The sequence below is a fragment of the Salmo salar genome, chromosome ssa23 (assembly GCF_905237065.1).
Source record: "Salmo salar chromosome ssa23, Ssal_v3.1, whole genome shotgun sequence".
Lineage (NCBI taxonomy): Eukaryota > Metazoa > Chordata > Actinopteri > Salmoniformes > Salmonidae > Salmo > Salmo salar.
This window is the reverse complement of record NC_059464.1, coordinates 44,070,350-44,088,021: the sequence shown is the minus strand read 5'-3', so window position 1 is coordinate 44,088,021 and position 17,672 is coordinate 44,070,350. Positions and strand designations below refer to the sequence as shown.

Sequence of the window (17,672 nt, the reverse complement as noted above, 5' to 3'; positions counted from 1 at the left end):
ATCCACTGAACGGAGGCTCAGTTCAAGAACAAGCAAAGGTATAACCCCTGGCTTGTCATGTGAAATTAAAAGCTGGGCTGTACAACATGCAAAAATGTAGAGAGCTTGGGTCTAGAAACGACTGGATGGATTAAACTAGCAAAAGATTGGGTGGAATGTACACTAATGTCCTCTGCCTGTGACGTAAAAAAAAAAAAAGCCCTTTGAAAAGTTTTTTAACATGCCCGAACCAAGGAGCATTTAGTGGAAGCAAGCATTGTAGACGAGGCTAAAGAGGACACCCACGTTATCGTTAACACTCAAAATGAAAAAAAATAATAGGTACTACAGACAGATTCTTCTGAACAGCCTTACAAGGAGACTAAACGTCACAGATACTCATGGCTTTGAGCAAGACATTTACTAACATGGAAAGTCATTGTGGGAGGTTTTGAGGCAGGAACATATTTTCCTTAATCTGAATATGCATTTACATTTATGTCATTTAGCAGACGCTCTTATCCAGAGCGACTTACAAATTGGTGCATTCACCTTATGATATCCAGTGGAACAACCACTTTACAATAGTACATCTATATCTTTTTTTTTGGGGGGGGGGATATGCGCTTCATGTTATAGGCAGTGGGCCTATATATTATCATGTGCTCTGCTGTAGCCAACATAAAATAAGAAAAATCTTAAGTTATACTCTGATATTGTGATGTGTGTTCTACTGTTAGTCTTAAATTATATGAAATACGGTTATTGTAAACTGAGTATGTGTGCATATGGCAGGAGACCTGCAGTGACTTAAAAAAAAAAAATTGCTGTACATTTGTCTTGAAAATTAGGCTAAAAGAAATCCGGACTTGTGTAAACCCCACAGCTATATTCGAGGGCATATAGTCTGGCCCCTCTCTCGCTGAGTGTTCCGGGACCTCCCGATTTTAACAAATTAAGCACTGCATACTGTACACATCGTTTAAAGTGCCATAAGGCAGAGTTTTTCACATATAGGCTATATTTTAATTATTTATTTAACTAAGCAAGTCAGTTAAGAACAAATTCTTATTTACAATGACGGCCTACCAAAAGGCAAAAGGCTTCCTACGGGGGCTGGGATTAAATAAAATATAAATATAGGCCAAAACACACATCACGACAAGAGACAACACAACACTACATAAAGAGAGAACTAAGACAACAACATAGCAAGGCAGCAACATATGACAACACAGCATGGTAGCAACACAACATGTTAGCAGCACATAAACTTATCTATATATGATAATGGCTTGTAAATTGGGAGTAACAGGGATTCTCACAACTCATGAGGATTATTAGGAGAGAATTGACCAGCTTTATACTAAAATGTATTTAAATATGAATTTCCAAAGCAAACATTAGATATATACAGCTAATGTAACAATCAGCCTCACCTCAATATGATTTTATTACATATGATTGTCCTGCTTTCATTTCTATAGGAAATAAATATAAAAGTTGAGTAATTTTAATAAAGAACATTTTATTTTGTACTATTTTTGATCTATTTTGCTGATAAGCTACACTGAAGGGCTAGTCCTATGCCGATCCCTTTTATGTTTGACAAATTCTATAGTATGACGTCCTTCTCTGCTTACAATGACCACACCATACAAGGCATCCACACATACTGGTACTCAGTATGCTTAGTAGGCTTTGGAAGTATATGCGATCAGACTTTGCTTTCCAAACCTATTTTTGAAAATAAATTGTGTACCAGTAATGCCTAGTTGCGCCTGCGCAGGTCATATGTGTGGCGCAGCAGTCAAAGGCACTGCACCTCAGTGGTAGAGGCGTCACTACAGACCTTGGTTCGATTCCATGCTGTATCACAACCGGCCGTGATTGGGAGTCCCATAGGGTGGCGCACAATTGGCCCATCGTCCGGGTTAGGTTTCGGCCAGGGTAGGCGTTATTGTAAATAAGAATTTCTTCTTAACTGATTTGCCTAGTTAAATACATTAAACATATATATATATATGTAACAATCAACCGTGGTTTCAGACGAGGGAGCTAGGATTCGCATTACAGTGGGTACACTCGGTTTACTCCGGTGCAGCAGCCACATATATGCTCCGTATTGAAACACGTGAGCAGTCAAACCATATCATGAAAATAATATATTTCTTACAAACCATTTTACCGCATACTTATGACGTTATTCAGTGGTTACTTGTAGCTGTTTTTGCGATGGTGGGCACACTGTAAATTGCATGTAATGTAATCCACATTCCTAGACATCAAACTAGCGCTGGAGTCAGAGTAGTTTTATCGAGTGCACTCTCAGAATTTGTGATGAGGCGGGAAATGGCGTCCAAAGAGCCCGTCGATGGTCTGTGGTTCTGAACACAGCTGGCAGCGTTAACGACGGCCAGACTTCTCTCTCTCTCGGTGGCCGCCCTGTTGCGGCTACCAGTGTGGACAGGCAAGCGGCAAGTTTGGTTACGAATTTATTGGACCGTCGGTAAGTAACGTTCATTGTTTATGGCTGTGTCAACATGTCTTTGATTCAAACGATTGCCATATCACCAGTGAGCACCTAGCTTGCCAGCTTGGTGTAGCTAAATGCTACCAGCTAACGTGACTAGCTAGCTATATCTAGCGACGTGTTTTGCAATTCTAGTCATTTGTTTCATTTAATCTAATATTAAACTGTTGCCCGATGTTATGCATGTTGTTTGGTTGGCAATCGTGAAATCAAAATGGCTAGCTAGCCTGATCTTAAGTGGATAGCTTTAGCTAACTCTAACGTTAGCTAGTTCGCGAGCCAGACAACTATGCCGTTACTTTTATCGTTAGTCCCGATTTCGTTGGCTAACTAGCCATCTTACTATGTGAATACCGGTATATCGTTTTAGAATGACCGTAATAAAATAATTGGGTCGCTAACAGTTAAGGTTAGCTAGCTAACACTGGTTACATAACAGTTAACTAGCTAATGCAATGTTCATGCCTGTCACTCGCTGTTCACGGGCTTGCACTTACAGTTTTGCTAACCTGCTAACTAGATACTAGCTAACAAATTACTAATGTTTGGAGCCATATATAGGTGACTTTGGTCAAGTCTCATATTTGGTTTAAAGTCCTATATGACTTGGCTTGTGAAAGGGAATTCTCGTCGTTTTCTAACTAGTTACCTAGGCCTCATACAAGCAGCTAGTTAAGTTTGGCAACAACTTCAGCTAGAAGGAGAGAAAAAAGCTTGCAGAATGAACACCGCCCACTTTTCTGGTAGTGTTCATAAAATAACTACTGTAGCATAGTACTGTAGCATAGATCATCCCACTGTGGATATGTTATTGTGAATTTAAATCTGTATTCTGAAATATTTATAAATTAAAATTACAATAACGGTTAATTATAATTCTCAATACTCTTTTATTTTTTTTATATTTTTTTTAGATATAATCGATTTTGGGAATACAGATGTCAAGAATATGCCAAACATCCTAACAAAGTAAAATAAACACATTGTTAGGGCTATAATAAATAAACGTGTTGTGGCAGTGTTAAAGCTCTGACTTGGCTACATGTCACCTCACTGGTTTCCCGTGTTTTCTTTGTTGTAGTTGTAATATATATTGCCCTGTCTGCTTGCTGTGCTGCCACACCAGTCTTCCATGTAACGTGTAGGATGATGAGGTTGAGAGTGCGGAAAGCTTCTCAGCAGCCCAGCACTAAACCTGGTCCCAAATCCAGCCCCGGCCGTCCAGCCTCAGCCCCACGCCCAGCCCAGGCCAAGAGGAAACACTGTGAGGTGGAGACCACTGCCGCGACCAGGAGAGGCCCCAGAATGCAGAAGAATGAGACAGGCCTGTTTTCCACCATCAAGAAGTTCATCAGGGGAAATGCTGTCAAGGTGTGTTTGTGTGAACTGTTTGCAAATGCTCACATTTGGGGCAGCAGGTAGTCTAGTGGTTAGAGTGTAGAGGTGACAGGTAGCCTAGTGGTTAGAGTGTAGAGGTGGCAGGTAGCCTAGTGGTTAGAGTGTAGAGGTGGCAGGTAGCCTAGTGGTTAGAGTGTAGAGGTGTTCCCCGGTAGGCCCTCATTGTAAATAAGAATTTGTTAACTGACTTGCCTAGTTAAATAAAGGTTAAATATAAAATAAATTGCAGCACATCCCATTCATGGGATGGATATTAGCGTTTTAACACGCTTCGTGTTCAAATAATCCAATTGACTTTGTTGAGCTTCACAATCAATTTGAGATACTTTCAAATGATTTGGACATGATGCTGGAAAAATACTAATATCGGTCCCATGACTTGAATGGGATTTGTACATCAAATGCTAAAGATTCTGACAGATGGGTGTGTCTTGGTGGTGGCAAGGACACACCCACATCAAACCACACCCCCAAGCCAAGTCACATTTGGCTTCTGTCATGGCTGCCATTTCTTGAGGAGCAAGCCCCCCCCCAAAAAGAGGCCAAAATCTGCTGGTGCAATTCACCTTTTTATAGTTTGAATGGCGTTTTGATCTTAAACGGTTGAAGAGGAGTAGCATCCTAAATAAAAGCTACGAGTCAGAAGGGTGCCATATTGAATGTTGCTTTCAGCAAGTCGTGACACTAACTACTAGTCCCTCCTACTCTGCTTCCTTTATGTCAGATGGAGCATGACATCCCAGCTAAGAGGAGTCGTATTGATTGTAAAGTGGACAGCAGCAACCTGATCACGTCTTCTCCTCATCCTCCTAACAAAGCTATCCCCGGGGGCTGCAGGAGAAGGGCTAACAAACCTGGTGAGTCAAGACATTCCTCTGGCATAATTAAGCAATAAGGCACGAGGGGGGGAGGTATATGGCCAATATACCACGTGCTAAGGGCAGCCCTTAGCCAACGCATCGCAGAGTGCCTGGACACAGCCCTTAGCCGTTGTATTTTGGCCATATACCACAAACCCCCAAGGTGCCTTATTGCTATGATAAACTGGTTACCAACGTAATTAGAGCAGTAAAAATACATGTTGTCACATCCGTGGTATACGGTCTGATATACTACGGCTGTCAGCCAATCAGCATCCAGGGCTGGAACCACCCAGTTTGTAATCTGTATTAATAATGGAGTCGTTCATAGCGCTAAATGACAAACTGTTGTCACGACGCCATCTTTGTGAACATCTGCTTTTGGAAATGTTGCAATGAGTCAATTGGTCATTAATGTTCATGACATCGAAATGTCCTGTTTTGCTATAATTGTGTGGATGTTGTCATATCCAGTGGAAGAGTTCGGGCTGTCGACCACGTGGATAACACTTCCCCTCCGCTATAAGGAGGCGGTGATCATTCTCAGGAAATCGGAAGTATCTTGCATTGCCATAAGCAGGTGGATTTTGAAGGTTTCATTGGAAATAGTCAAGTTCTCTTGTTTTCCCCTCAGATCCAATGACGTTGAACAGTAAGCCCCTGAAGCCCAATGGAAAACTGGAAGTCCCCGTGGAGGTAGCCATCAGCCCTCCTCGCACTACTCTCCTGGGGACCATCTTCTCACCAGTCTTCAACTTCTTCTCACCTGCAACCAAGACGGGTAACAGAATCTGCCTCAAGTCTCATCATTGTGTCTTGTGTTTTTTGGTTTTTTTTTCAACCAGGAGGACCAGTCTAAGAATGTGACCGGTTACAGATTAAACCTATTATTGGACTGAAACACATTTACTCAATGGAGTTTCTCCAACGTGATTTACTAGTCCATGACTTGGCGTAATCTGTCTGGGATACCAGCCCCGTGGTTTTTTTTTTTTTTTTTACCGGTCCTAAAGGAATTCTCTTATACCTCCCTCTTCTCCACGTCACTCTGTGTATTCCCCTCGTCCAGACAGAGGTTTTAAATGTAAAACATCTGTGGGTTGCACTTTTTTTCCTTTTTTTTTCTTCATCCATGCTCACTCTTCTCTCGTCATTGCCTTATTCCTCTCTGTTCGGAGTTAACGAGAGAATATGCAAAGAATCACAGAAAATACTTTTTGAGATTAACCCTGTGTCTCCCCGATCCAGCCACTCTTGGGTCTGACTCACCTGGGCAGGTGCTGGAGGCTGAGGAGATTGTGAAGCAGCTGGAGGTGGAGGAAATGTCCACCAGTACCCCCACATCTACAGAAGGCATCGTCCTGTCTCCTGTTGCCCCAGCTCCAGTACCACCACCGGCTCCCCTGGCTACACCAGAACCACCTGTCGAGGAAGGGGAGATGGTTACAGAAACAGATATGCCCCCTCTAACAGGTAACCATGGTGATATGCCCCCTTCTAACAGGTCACCACGGGGGGATATGCCCCCTTCTAACAGGTCACCACGGGGATATATGCCCCCTTCTAACAGGTCACCACGGGGATATATGCCCCCTTCTAACAGGTCACCACGGGATACAGGTCAATATCCCCCTTCTAACAGGTCACCACGGGGGGATATGCCCCCTTCTAACAGGTCACCACGGGGATATATGCCCCCTTCTAACAGGTCACCACGGGGGGATATGCCCCCTTCTAACAGGTCACCACGGGATATATGCCCCCTTCTAACAGGTCACCACGGGGATATATGCCCCCTTCTAACAGGTCACCACGGGGATATATGCCCCCTTCTAACAGGTCACCACGGGGGGATATGCCCCCTTCTAACAGGTTAAAACCCAGTGATTAGTGATCTGGAATATTCAGTGGAATTTTTACTTGCTGTGTTTGCTATGTTGAAATACCTGGGGAGAAAAGTAAATGCAAATAAATAAAACCTGTGGATTTCTGCTCCATTTAAATATGATGTCATCCAGCTCCGGGATGCACCCCAGTCAGCTGTTACTCCCACGCTCCTCCCACGGCCCCTGCAGACGGCACCTACGAGGAGGACTGGGAAGTCTTTGATCCGTGAGTACCTCTTAGTTTATTTAGCAACCTTACCAAACAAACAAACGTTTTAAATGCCTCTCTCTTTAAATGTCTGTAGAATAATAAGTAGTAGAAATAGGTCGCCCATCTGTGTGTCGTCATCACCATCTAACAAACTGAAGAAAAGTATTGTGTGTAAAGGTTTTTCTTTACTTGGACCAACTAAAATCTTCTGTGCCTGCTCTGTTTTCAGGTACTTCTTCATCAAGCATGTGCCTCCGTTGACTGAGGAGCAGATAGCCAGGAAACCAGCACTGCCTCTCAAAACACGCAGCACACCAGAGTTCTCCCTGGTCCTAGATTTAGTGAGTAGCACATTTTTGTATTTGAGTCATTAGCAGAAGCTCATGTCTAGCCTGGGTGCCGGTCTGTTTCTGCTCTCTTTAATATAGCCTGGGTGCCGGTCTGTTTCTGCTCTCTTTAATATAGCCTGGGTGCCGGTCTGTTTCTGCTCTCTTTAATATAGCCTGGGTGCCGGTCTGTTTCTGCTCTCTTTAATATAGCCTGGGTGCCGGTCTGTTTCTGCTCTCTTTAATATAGCCTGGGTGCCGGTCTGTTTCTGCTCTCTTTAATATAGCCTGGGTGCCGGTCTGTTTCTGCTCTCTTTAATATAGCCTGGGTGCCGGTCTGTTTCTGCTCTCTTTAATATAGCCTGGGTGCCGGTCTGTTTCTGCTCTCTTTAATATAGCCTGGGTGCCGGTCTGTTTCTGCTCTCTTTAATATAGCCTGGGTGCCGGTCTGTTTCTGCTCTCTTTAATATACCCTGGGTGCCGTTCTGTTTCTGCTCTCTTTAATATAGCCTGGGTGCCAGACTACCACAGTTGCTGTCCCATCGGAGCGCTGCGATTGGTTTCTCAAAATTCTGGGGCTTAGCAAAGGTTAAATTGGGCTTGACAATTGGAGTAGGCAGAAGAAACACAAACCAATCTGCGACTAGGCTAGCTCTCATCTACAGCGTCTTACAATCGGTGCATTCAACTAAAGAAGGTTGAACAGCCACTAACCAGAAGATGTACTGTTTGTCTTCATCAGGACGAGACGTTGGTGCACTGTAGTCTGAATGAGTTGGAGGACGCAGCCCTGACCTTCCCTGTCCTGTTCCAAGATGTAATCTACCAGGTACAGGCTGTGATACTATAGAAATCCACAGGTGTTAAGTGATTGTCAAGGGCTCTTTCTCAATTCTTCTTTCCTTGATTCTTTCCTTGTGTCTCTCTCTCTCTCTCTCTCTCCTCGCTTTATTCTCAAACCACATTGTAAGAGAATATCCACGGTCTTTTTTCCCATGGATTACTTCTATGCGTTTTGAGAAGGAGGCGAGGAGAGGGGGGACATGAGGAATCAAGGTAAGACAAATTGAGAAAAAGCATTAGGTTTTATGTGATTTTGTCATGTTAAAATGGCCAGCTTCAGTCATCTGCTTCTAGTCAGGCAGCTTAGTATCCCATTCAGGGGACCCCCACTTTTGTTAGTGTCTTATTGGTCAAGGTCAGCCAATTACTTATCAGCAATTCTCGTTCGGCCTAGATTACCTGGACTTCAGTTAGTGTTGGACCCTGGGAACACCGTATGGTCTGAAACGTCCCCATCCTGATGAGAACTACCAGCGTTTCCCTCCGTGGACTAAATCCATGTCGGTCTGATGTTTAAGTGTACGTGCATACGGACATGTTGGGTCCCTCTTTCACTTGTTTCTTCGCTTGGATGGTCCCCCCATGCAGGGGTACTTGTCGGTGTCTTCAACATCAAATGACATAAGTGACCTGAGAACCAGAACACTCCGCTGGGAAGAGGTTCCCGAACACTCCGCTGTTCCGCTGGGAAGAGGTTCCCGAACACTCCGCTGTTCCGCTGGGAAGAGGTTCCCGAACACTCCGCTGTTCCGCTGGGAAGAGGTTCCCGAACACTCCGCTGTTCCGCTGGGAAGAGGTTCCCGAACACTCCGCTGGGAAGAGGTTCCCGAACACTCCGCTGTTCCGCTGGGAAGAGGTTCCCGAACACTCCGCTGTTCCGCTGGGGAGGGGTTCCCGAACACTCCGCTGTTCCGCTGGGGAGGGGTTCCCGAACACTCCGCTGTTCCGCTGGGAAGAGGTTCCCGAACACTCCGCTGTTCCGCTGGGAAGAGGTTCCCGAACACTCCGCTGTTCCGCTGGGAAGAGGTTCCCGAACGTTCCGCTGGGGAGGGGTTCTAGACTAGGATCACTTGGCATGATTCATCTCCAGCTCTGTTCCAGCCAAGCGCAACAATTTGACCCGTAGTTAATGTCAGGTCTCACTGGACATGATTGTCAGTTATCTGAACCATGAGTGGTCAGATGTATGTGGCTATCTTCCATTAAACCCCCCTTAACCTGGACATCCGCCTCATCCTTGTTCTGACCGGACATTCTGTAGTGGTTGCTACTGGCAACTGAGATTTCTTATTACATTGATGGTCCGTTGATTTTCTATAACCTACCCCTATTTTTCATCATGCAAAATATATCTTTCACTGAACAGGGAACGCTCTTGACATATGGTTTCCATATGATTCTGTCTTCTCTGCAGGTGTATGTGCGGTTGAGGCCGTTCTTCAGAGAGTTCCTGGAGCGCATGTCTCAAATTTACGAGGTGAGGTCCTACGTGTTTAATACATAGACATCAGACCACTGTAGACTAGAGTGAATATTCATTCCTGTCTTGTTCTGTCAATTCCCCCCCCACCTGTACTATCCTGATCCCACAACAGTTCTATAACCCCGGAACTGTCCTGTCCCTTCTCCATATAAATCACTGCCGTCCCGTGCTCAATTTTGCGTGCAAAAGTATGTAGGCTATTCAATCAAATTTATGTATAAAGCCCTTTTTATATCAGCCGATGTCACAAAGTGCTATACAGTACAACAACAAAAAAATGCATGAAATGTATGCATTCCCTACTGTAAGTCGCTCTGGATAAGAGCGTCTGCTAAATGACTAAAATGTAAATGTAAACCCAGCCTAAAACCCCAAACAGCAAGCAATGCCTGTGGCTGCAAGAATATCAAGGGTGTGCAAAGCTGTCATCAAGGCAAAGGGTGGCTACTTTGAACAATCTCAAATATAAAATATATTTTGATTTAACACGTTCTTGGTCACTACATGATTCCATGTGTGTTATTTCATAGTTTTCATGTTTTGTTTGTTTGTTCTACAATGTAAAAAAATAAAGAAAAACCCCTGTCTGTCCTGTCTATGACATGACACTGTATTTCCACCCCTATTACTGCACTGCCCATTCTTGTGGACTGTTGATCCTGTCCCGAACTTGATTCCCGCGCGTCCCGTTCTCGTGTAATCCTCTACTGTAGACTTCACTGGGACAGACAATCAAACGGAACGGAAATATATATCTTTTAAAATTATTCTTATGGGTTTCTTGTCGTTCACAGATCATTCTGTTCACTGCCTCTAAGAAGGTGTATGCAGACAAGTTACTGAACATCCTGGACCCCAAGAAACAGTTGGTCAGGTCAGTTAAATAAAAAGTTATTGCTTTTGAACGATTACAACTAACCAGTGTTGAGTTGCACCATGATCTGTATCCCAAATGGCACAATATTCCCCAAAGTAGTGCACCTACGTAGGGATTAGGGTGTGTGTATAAAGCTTGTGCTAATGTCCTAACACCCACCACTACACTTGACTAATCATTTGGTTATTTTTCTACCTCTCCTACAGGCATCGGTTGTTTCGTGAGCACTGTGTGTGTGTTCAAGGAAACTACATCAAGGACCTAAACATTCTTGGAAGAGATCTGTCAAAAACCATAATAATCGACAATTCACCTCAAGCCTTCGCCTATCAGGTAAGCCTTCATACCTTTCACAGTACAGCTACTCATTCTATCCCGCAGGAATCGCATACTTAAATTATATGCACTCAATATACAAAGTATTTTGGATAAAAGTGACGACAAAGTAGCATATATTCATATACTATTCAAAACGTCATGGTTCTTCATCGCAGCTTTCCAATGGGATTCCCATCGAGAGCTGGTTCATGGACAGGAATGATAACGAGCTCCTCAAGCTGGTTCCTTTCCTGGAGAAGCTAGTGGAGATGGTATGTACTCATTCTGGAGAAGCTAGTGGAGATGGTATGTACTCATTCTGGAGAAGCTAGTGGAGATGGTATGTTGTTGGATGTGCATCCAACTCAAGCGACTTCCTTATGTACTCAATCAAACATTTGAGAAAAAAAAAAAAAGTAAAATGTAAATTTGCCCTTGTACCTGTAAGATTGTCTGTATACGGCTTGCATAAACAGACCCGTTTCTGTTCTTTCTCTTCCTCCACGAAAGTCACTTCAGTCATTTCTCTTGGTGTACTATTTTATGCAACCTCTGTTCTTACTCTCCCACAGAATGAGGACGTAAGGCCTTACGTCAGAGACCGGTTTCGTCTTCACGATCTCCTTCCTCCAGACTGATTTGTGATTGGTTGACCCAGCAGGCTAACCCATAGAAATATAGAATCTATATTTATATTAGAATGTTCGTTCTAATTCTATGGACTAGTCCCTGCAGTACATGGAGAGGGATGCCTTCCTTTCAACACAGCGGAGATGAGGAGAATCACGTTTAACTGACTCAAATGAGGATGTTGTTTTATATGGATCTCTGTCTACAACTACGTTTTCATTACCGATTAACATTTTCATGAAAATACCAACAACAAAACGCCATTGCAGAGGATTTTCTTGTTACAGAAAACAACAAAACACCAATCTTTATAATTCCTGAAGCTATGTACAGTTTGAGTATTTGTATATGTTTTGTATTCTCGAACTAAACTGTTATACTCAAACTAAACTGTATCCCCAGACTAGAGCAATCCCCTTGTATTGTAAAAGGCTTCTGCCTAGACGGACGTCTTGTTTATTCTTGAAAGTAGGGCCGTGTTTGTTAGGGCACAAACGTTTTGCAACTAAGGAAAATAAAACGTTTCTGATTGGACAAGTCCAGGCAGAACCTCTCCAATTTGGACCGTTTTCTTCGGTTTGGTGCCTAAATGAACAGGACCGTGGCGACTTTCTGGGAGATATTTCTCATCTGCAGCTACAATTTTGGACTGACTGAACTGAATGTCATGCAGTATTTGAGTGTGAGGACCTGACTGCTCCAGACTCATTTGAACAGGAATGGGCAGTCAAACCTGTATAATATACACACTCGATTACATGTGTATATATGACGGATATATTTTTTTTTTTACTTTTCACTGTGCTTCTGATGTTAGTATGCATTCCTCTTTTAACTGACTGCTTCTTTTACATATTTTTTTTAAACCTTTGGGGGGGGGATAAGTGATTTTTCTGTTGTCTGCCTGCAAATTTTGCATCCCAAAAGGCAACCTATTCCTTATATAGTGCACTGTTTGACCACAGCCCTATGGGACCTATTCCCTATATAGTGCACTATACACTAGAATAGGGTGTAATTTGGTATGCATGCTTATTTCCTAGTCTGCTTTTTAGTCCCATTTTTTTTTAAGTGCAGTTTATGTGGTCTCTAACAATGTGCGGGTTTTAAACTATCTTTTAGGAGGAAATGTTTATGAAATCATCATGATGTGTATAGGTCGTAATGTTAATGTAGTATAAGGTTTCACTTGAAGACCATTCAACAAGCCATAATGATGGCCCAGATATTAATTTAGAAAATGTATATTTGAGATTTCACCACTTTTTTTGTAAAGATCTTTAAAAATACCCTTAAGATGCTCTGTTTTTAGGGTGTGATGAAGAGTTTAAGGAGGAAGGAAGGCTTCGGAGCTCCTGCACTTTTTGTAAAAAAAAAAAAAAAAATACTTTTAAATCCAGCCCTATGTAAAAATCATTTTTTTTGTACACAAGTTATCACCTCAATTGTTATGTCCGGACTATTTTGAAATCGTAGCACCAGCAAAACGGCTAACATTTTGTTTTATCTTTTAAATCATGTTTTTCAATGCTGTTCTTAGTCTTGTGTGGAATCTCTTATGTACCAGTCTGAAAGTTTGGCCGATAAGACTCTGTTGTCATTGATCATCTTGGACGGTCACTCCTGTTGTACTCGGTGTTACTCAATGGTGTCCTTGATCATAAATACATTTTTATACAATTAATGAAAATGAATGATTTACATTTTGTTTTTATTGAACTGCATCAGTATGAGCCAAGACGCATACATTATTTAGCAAGAGACTCTTATCCGGAGCAACTTAGTCTCACACACACACACACTAAAAATACGAAATGATGTGGACACCCCTACAAATGAGTGGGATTTGACTATTTCAGCCACACCCGTTGCTGACAGGTGTATACAATTGAGCACACACCCATGCAATCTCCATAGACAAACATTGGCAGTAGAATGGCCGGTACTGTAGAGCTCAGTAACTTTCAACGTGGCACCGTCATAGGATTCCACCTTTCCAACAATTCACTTGGGCAAATTTCTGCCCTGGTCAGCTGTAAGTGCAGTTATTGTGAAGTGGAAACGTCTAGGAGAAACAACAGCTCAGCCTTGAAGTGGTAGGCCACACAAGCTCACAGAACGTCTGTCTTCGGTTGTAACGCTCACTACCGAGTTCCCCATTTTCTCTGGAAGCAACGTCAGCACAAGAACTGTTTGTCGGGAGCTCCAGGAAATAAGTTTTGATGGCTGAGCAGCCGCACACAAACCTAAGATCGCAATGCCAGCGTCGGCTGGAATGGTGTAAAGCTCCCCGCCATTGGACTGGAGCAGTGGAAATGCGTTCTCTGGAGTGATGAATCACATTCATCTGACAGTCCGATGGACGAATCTGGGTTTGGCGAATGCTCCCTGCCCCAATGTGTAGTGCCAACTGTAAAGTTTGGTGGAGGAGGAATAATGGTCTGGGGCTGTTTTTCAAGGTTCGTGCTAGGCCCCTTAGTTCCAGTGAATGGAAATTCTAGACGATTCTGTGCTTCCAATTTTGTGGCAACAGTTTGAGGAAGGCCCTTTCCTGTTTCAGCATGACAATGCCTCCGGTGCACAAAGCGAGGTCCATACAGAAATGGTTTGTCGAGATCAGTGTGGAAGAACTAGACTGGCCGGCACAGAGCCCTGACCTCAAACCTATCGAACAACTTTGGGATGAATTGAGCCCCCTTGCACAGAGCAACATACCTTTTGGTCATGTAGTGTGGAAAGAATTCAGACCCCTTGATTAAAAAAAAAAAGACAAATTTACGTTAGACTTACTCTAATGGATTAAATTATTTTTTTTCCCCCCTCAATCTACATTTACATTTTTCACATTTACGTCATTTAGCAGACGCTCTTATCCAGAGCGACTTACAAATTGGTGCATTCACCTTATGATATCCAGTGGAACAACCACTTTACAATAGTACATCTATATCTACTACATCAAATCTACACACAATACCCCATAATGACAAAGCAAAAACAGGTATTTAGACATTTTTGCAAATGTATTCAAAATACAAAATATAAATACCTTACGGAAGTATTCAGACCCTTTGCTATGAGACTCGAAATTGAACCAAGCCATTAGGATGAAGGAATTGTCTGTAGAGCTCCGAGACAGGATTGTGTCGAGGCACAGATCGGGGGAAGGTTACCAAAACATTTCTGCAGCATTGAAGGTCCCCAAGAACACAGCAGCCTGCATCATTCCTAAATGGAAGAAGTTTGGAACCACCAAGACCCTTCCAAGAGCTGGCCAAACTGAGCGATCAGGGTAAAAGATCCTTGGTCAGGGAGGTGACCAAGAATGCGGTGGTCACTCTGACAGAGCTCCAGAGTTCCTCTGTGGAGATGGGAGAACCTTCCAGAAGGACAACCATCTCTGCAGCACTCCACCAACCAGACCTTTATGGTAGAGTGGCCAGACGGAAGCCATTCCTCATTAAAAGGCACGTGATAGGTGCGTTTTGGCAAACTCCAAGAGGGCTAAAGGACTCTCAGACCATGAGAAACGAGATTCTCTGGTCTGATGAAACCAAGATTGAACACTTTGGCCTGAATGCCAAGCGTCACGTCTGGAGGAAACTTGGCACCATCCCTACGGTGAAGCATGGTGGTGGCAGCATCATGCTGTGGGAATGTTTTTCAGCAGCAGGGACAGGGAGACTAGTCAGGATCGAGGGAAAGATGAATGGAGCAAATTACACTGAGATCCTTTTTGAAAACCTGCTTCAGAGCACTCAGATCCTCAGACTGGGGTGAAGGTTCACCTTCCAACAGGACAACAACCCTAAGCACACAGCCAATACAACGCAGGAGTGGCTTCGGGAAAAGTCTCAATGTCCTTGAGTGGCCCAGCCAGAGCCCAGACTTGCACCCGATAGAACATCTGGAAATAGCTGTGCAGTGATGCTCCCCATCCAACCTGACAGAGCTTGAGAGGATCTGCAGAGAAAAATGGGAGAAACTCCCCAAATACAGGTGTGCCAAGCTTGTACCGTCATACCAATGAAGACTCAAGGCTGTAATCGCTGCCAAAGGTGCTTCAACAATGTACTGAGTAAAGGGTCTGAATACTTATGTAAATGTCATTTCAGTTTATACATTTTTGCAGACTTGTTTAAGATAAACATATTTTTTGGCTTTGTCATTATGGGGTATTGTGTGTAGATTGATGAGGGGGAAAAAGCAATCTAATCCATTTTTTAATAAGGCTGTAACATCAAAATGTGGAAAAAGTGAAGGGGTCTGAATACTTTCCGAATGCACTGAAACAGTACTTTTGCCGTTACTCTCCTCTCCCCAACTTGGGGCTTGAACCAGGGACCCAGTGCACACATCGACAACAGTCACCCTCGAAGCATCTGTCGTGGAAATTCTACACAGGGACACTCAAAGTCAATCTTAAATGAATCGCTGTTTATTAACAGTTAACTGGAGAGGTTCCAACAAAACTTGATGCACCGTAATACACGTCTGTCAGGAGCTCTATCGGGCAGTCCCGTTAGATATGGAGCTCTATCGGGGCAGTCCCTTTAGATATCTACTACTTACGGTCACGTTACATAGGCATGATTTAGCTTATTCGTCATTCATAATTAATTCATCATTAGGGTTTGGTTCATGCATGTGACTGACCAATACCTCACGAGGCTTCTTTCCAAGCTGACACCTTGAAACTGAGATCCTTTCATTCTTAAAACAAAAGGTTGTGTGCATACTGCCAAATTGATACTGCTTGTGAGGATTTGTTCAAATCAGTCACTTACATGAACACAGAAATTGGTTATTAGAAAAGCACAAACATAGCCTCCCGAGTAGCGTAGTGGTCAAAAAATCCATTCTTACTGAAACGTATATGACTTGTTGGTTTGTCCCTCTGTACTGGTACAGATCTACTACTCACACCACTCCTCTCAGGATCCCTCCGCCTTGACCCATCTTCCTCTACTTTCTTCACTGGCTCAGCATACGACAACTTCTACACTACTCTAATCCTGATAACCTCAACCTGCCTCTCTCTCACCGGACATGCCTGATCCCCAGCCTCACGAGCACCCCTACAATTAACACATACCACTTCTTTCCCCAATGCTACACATTTCTTTGTCTCATGCCCTTCAGCACACCTAGGAACCTCCCTCCTACACACTGCTGCCACATGCCCATAAGCTTGACACATGTAACAACGTAATGTATTCGGTTACAAAAGCTTAAGCGGGATAACTGATATCCTAACATCACTTTGTCGGGCAAAGACTCAACAACAAAACTCAAAAGAACAGACAACTTATTTTTCACCATTCACACCACCCTGTCTGCATCGCACTAAACGACAAGCATCACAAACACAATGAATCTCACCCTAAGACTCACAAACTTGTACAGATGCACAATTGAGAGCATCCTGTCTGGCTGTATCACCGCCTGGTACGGCAACTGCGCCGGCCGCAACCACAGGGCTCTCCAGTGAGTGGTGCGGTCTGCCCAACGCATCACCTGGGGCACACTGCCTGCCCTCCAGGACACCACAGCCCCCAATGTCACAGGAAGGCCAAAAAGATCATAAAGGACATCAACCACCCGAGCCACTGCCTGTTCACCCCACTATCATTCAGAATGCGAGGTCAGTACAGGTGCATCAAAGCTGGTACTGAGAGACTGAAAAACAGCTTCTATCTCAAGGCCATCAGACTGTTAAGTAGCCAAACACTAGCCGGCTACCACCCGGTTACTCAACCCTGCACCTTAGAGGCTGCTGCTCTATGTACATAGACATTGAATCATTGGTCACTGTAATAATGGAACACTAGTCACTTTAATAATGTTTACATACTGCTTTACTCATCTCATATGTATATACTGTATTCTATTCTACTGTATTTTAGTCAATGCAACTCCAACATTGTTCATCCTAATATTTATATATTTCTAAATTCCATTATTTTACTTTTAGATTTGTATGTATAGTTGTGAATTGTTAGATATTACTGTACTGTTGGAGCTAGAAACACAATCATTTTGCCACACCCGCAATAACATCTGCTAAATATGTGTGTGACCAATAAAATTTGATTTGATTTTTCGTTGGTCCACTTTCACCGCTCCTCCAGTAATCACTACTTCAATGGCGCCATTTTCTTGAGAGCAAAACAATTCACATCTCTTGCCCCAATTGGTTTAACGTGGAGCGCCTGCTCCCTCTGCCCAACAGAAACACAAACATTATCACAAGACGACTTTGGGTTACCTTCACCGATTCCACAGCACCTAAAGTTCCTTTTCACCCACCCTTGAAACCACAAATGGA

The 17,672-nt window shown here is 43.3% G+C and overlaps 1 protein-coding gene across 4 annotated transcripts; it reads left to right on the top strand.

The window, feature by feature from the left end:
- Nucleotides 1-1,972: 1,972 nt before the first annotated feature.
- Nucleotides 1,973-13,038, top strand: LOC106584720 (CTD small phosphatase-like protein 2-A). 4 transcript variants are annotated; one of them, XM_014170244.2, is made up of 13 exons: nucleotides 1,973-2,488; nucleotides 3,658-3,883; nucleotides 4,635-4,767; nucleotides 5,405-5,551; nucleotides 6,019-6,243; nucleotides 6,789-6,882; nucleotides 7,097-7,208; nucleotides 7,936-8,022; nucleotides 9,451-9,513; nucleotides 10,314-10,393; nucleotides 10,603-10,729; nucleotides 10,891-10,986; nucleotides 11,287-13,038. In XM_014170244.2, the coding sequence occupies exons 2-13, from the start codon at nucleotides 3,659-3,661 to the stop codon at nucleotides 11,350-11,352; spliced, it is 1,455 nt and encodes a 484-aa protein (XP_014025719.2). In that variant the 5' UTR covers nucleotides 1,973-2,488; nucleotide 3,658; the 3' UTR covers nucleotides 11,353-13,038. The 4 variants fall into 4 exon arrangements, with proteins under 4 accessions (XP_014025719.2, XP_014025718.2, XP_014025720.2 ...); XM_014170243.2 differs by having other exon boundaries at nucleotides 3,594-3,883; XM_014170245.2 differs by having other exon boundaries at nucleotides 1,976-2,488; nucleotides 3,724-3,883.
- Nucleotides 13,039-17,672: the final 4,634 nt, after the last annotated feature.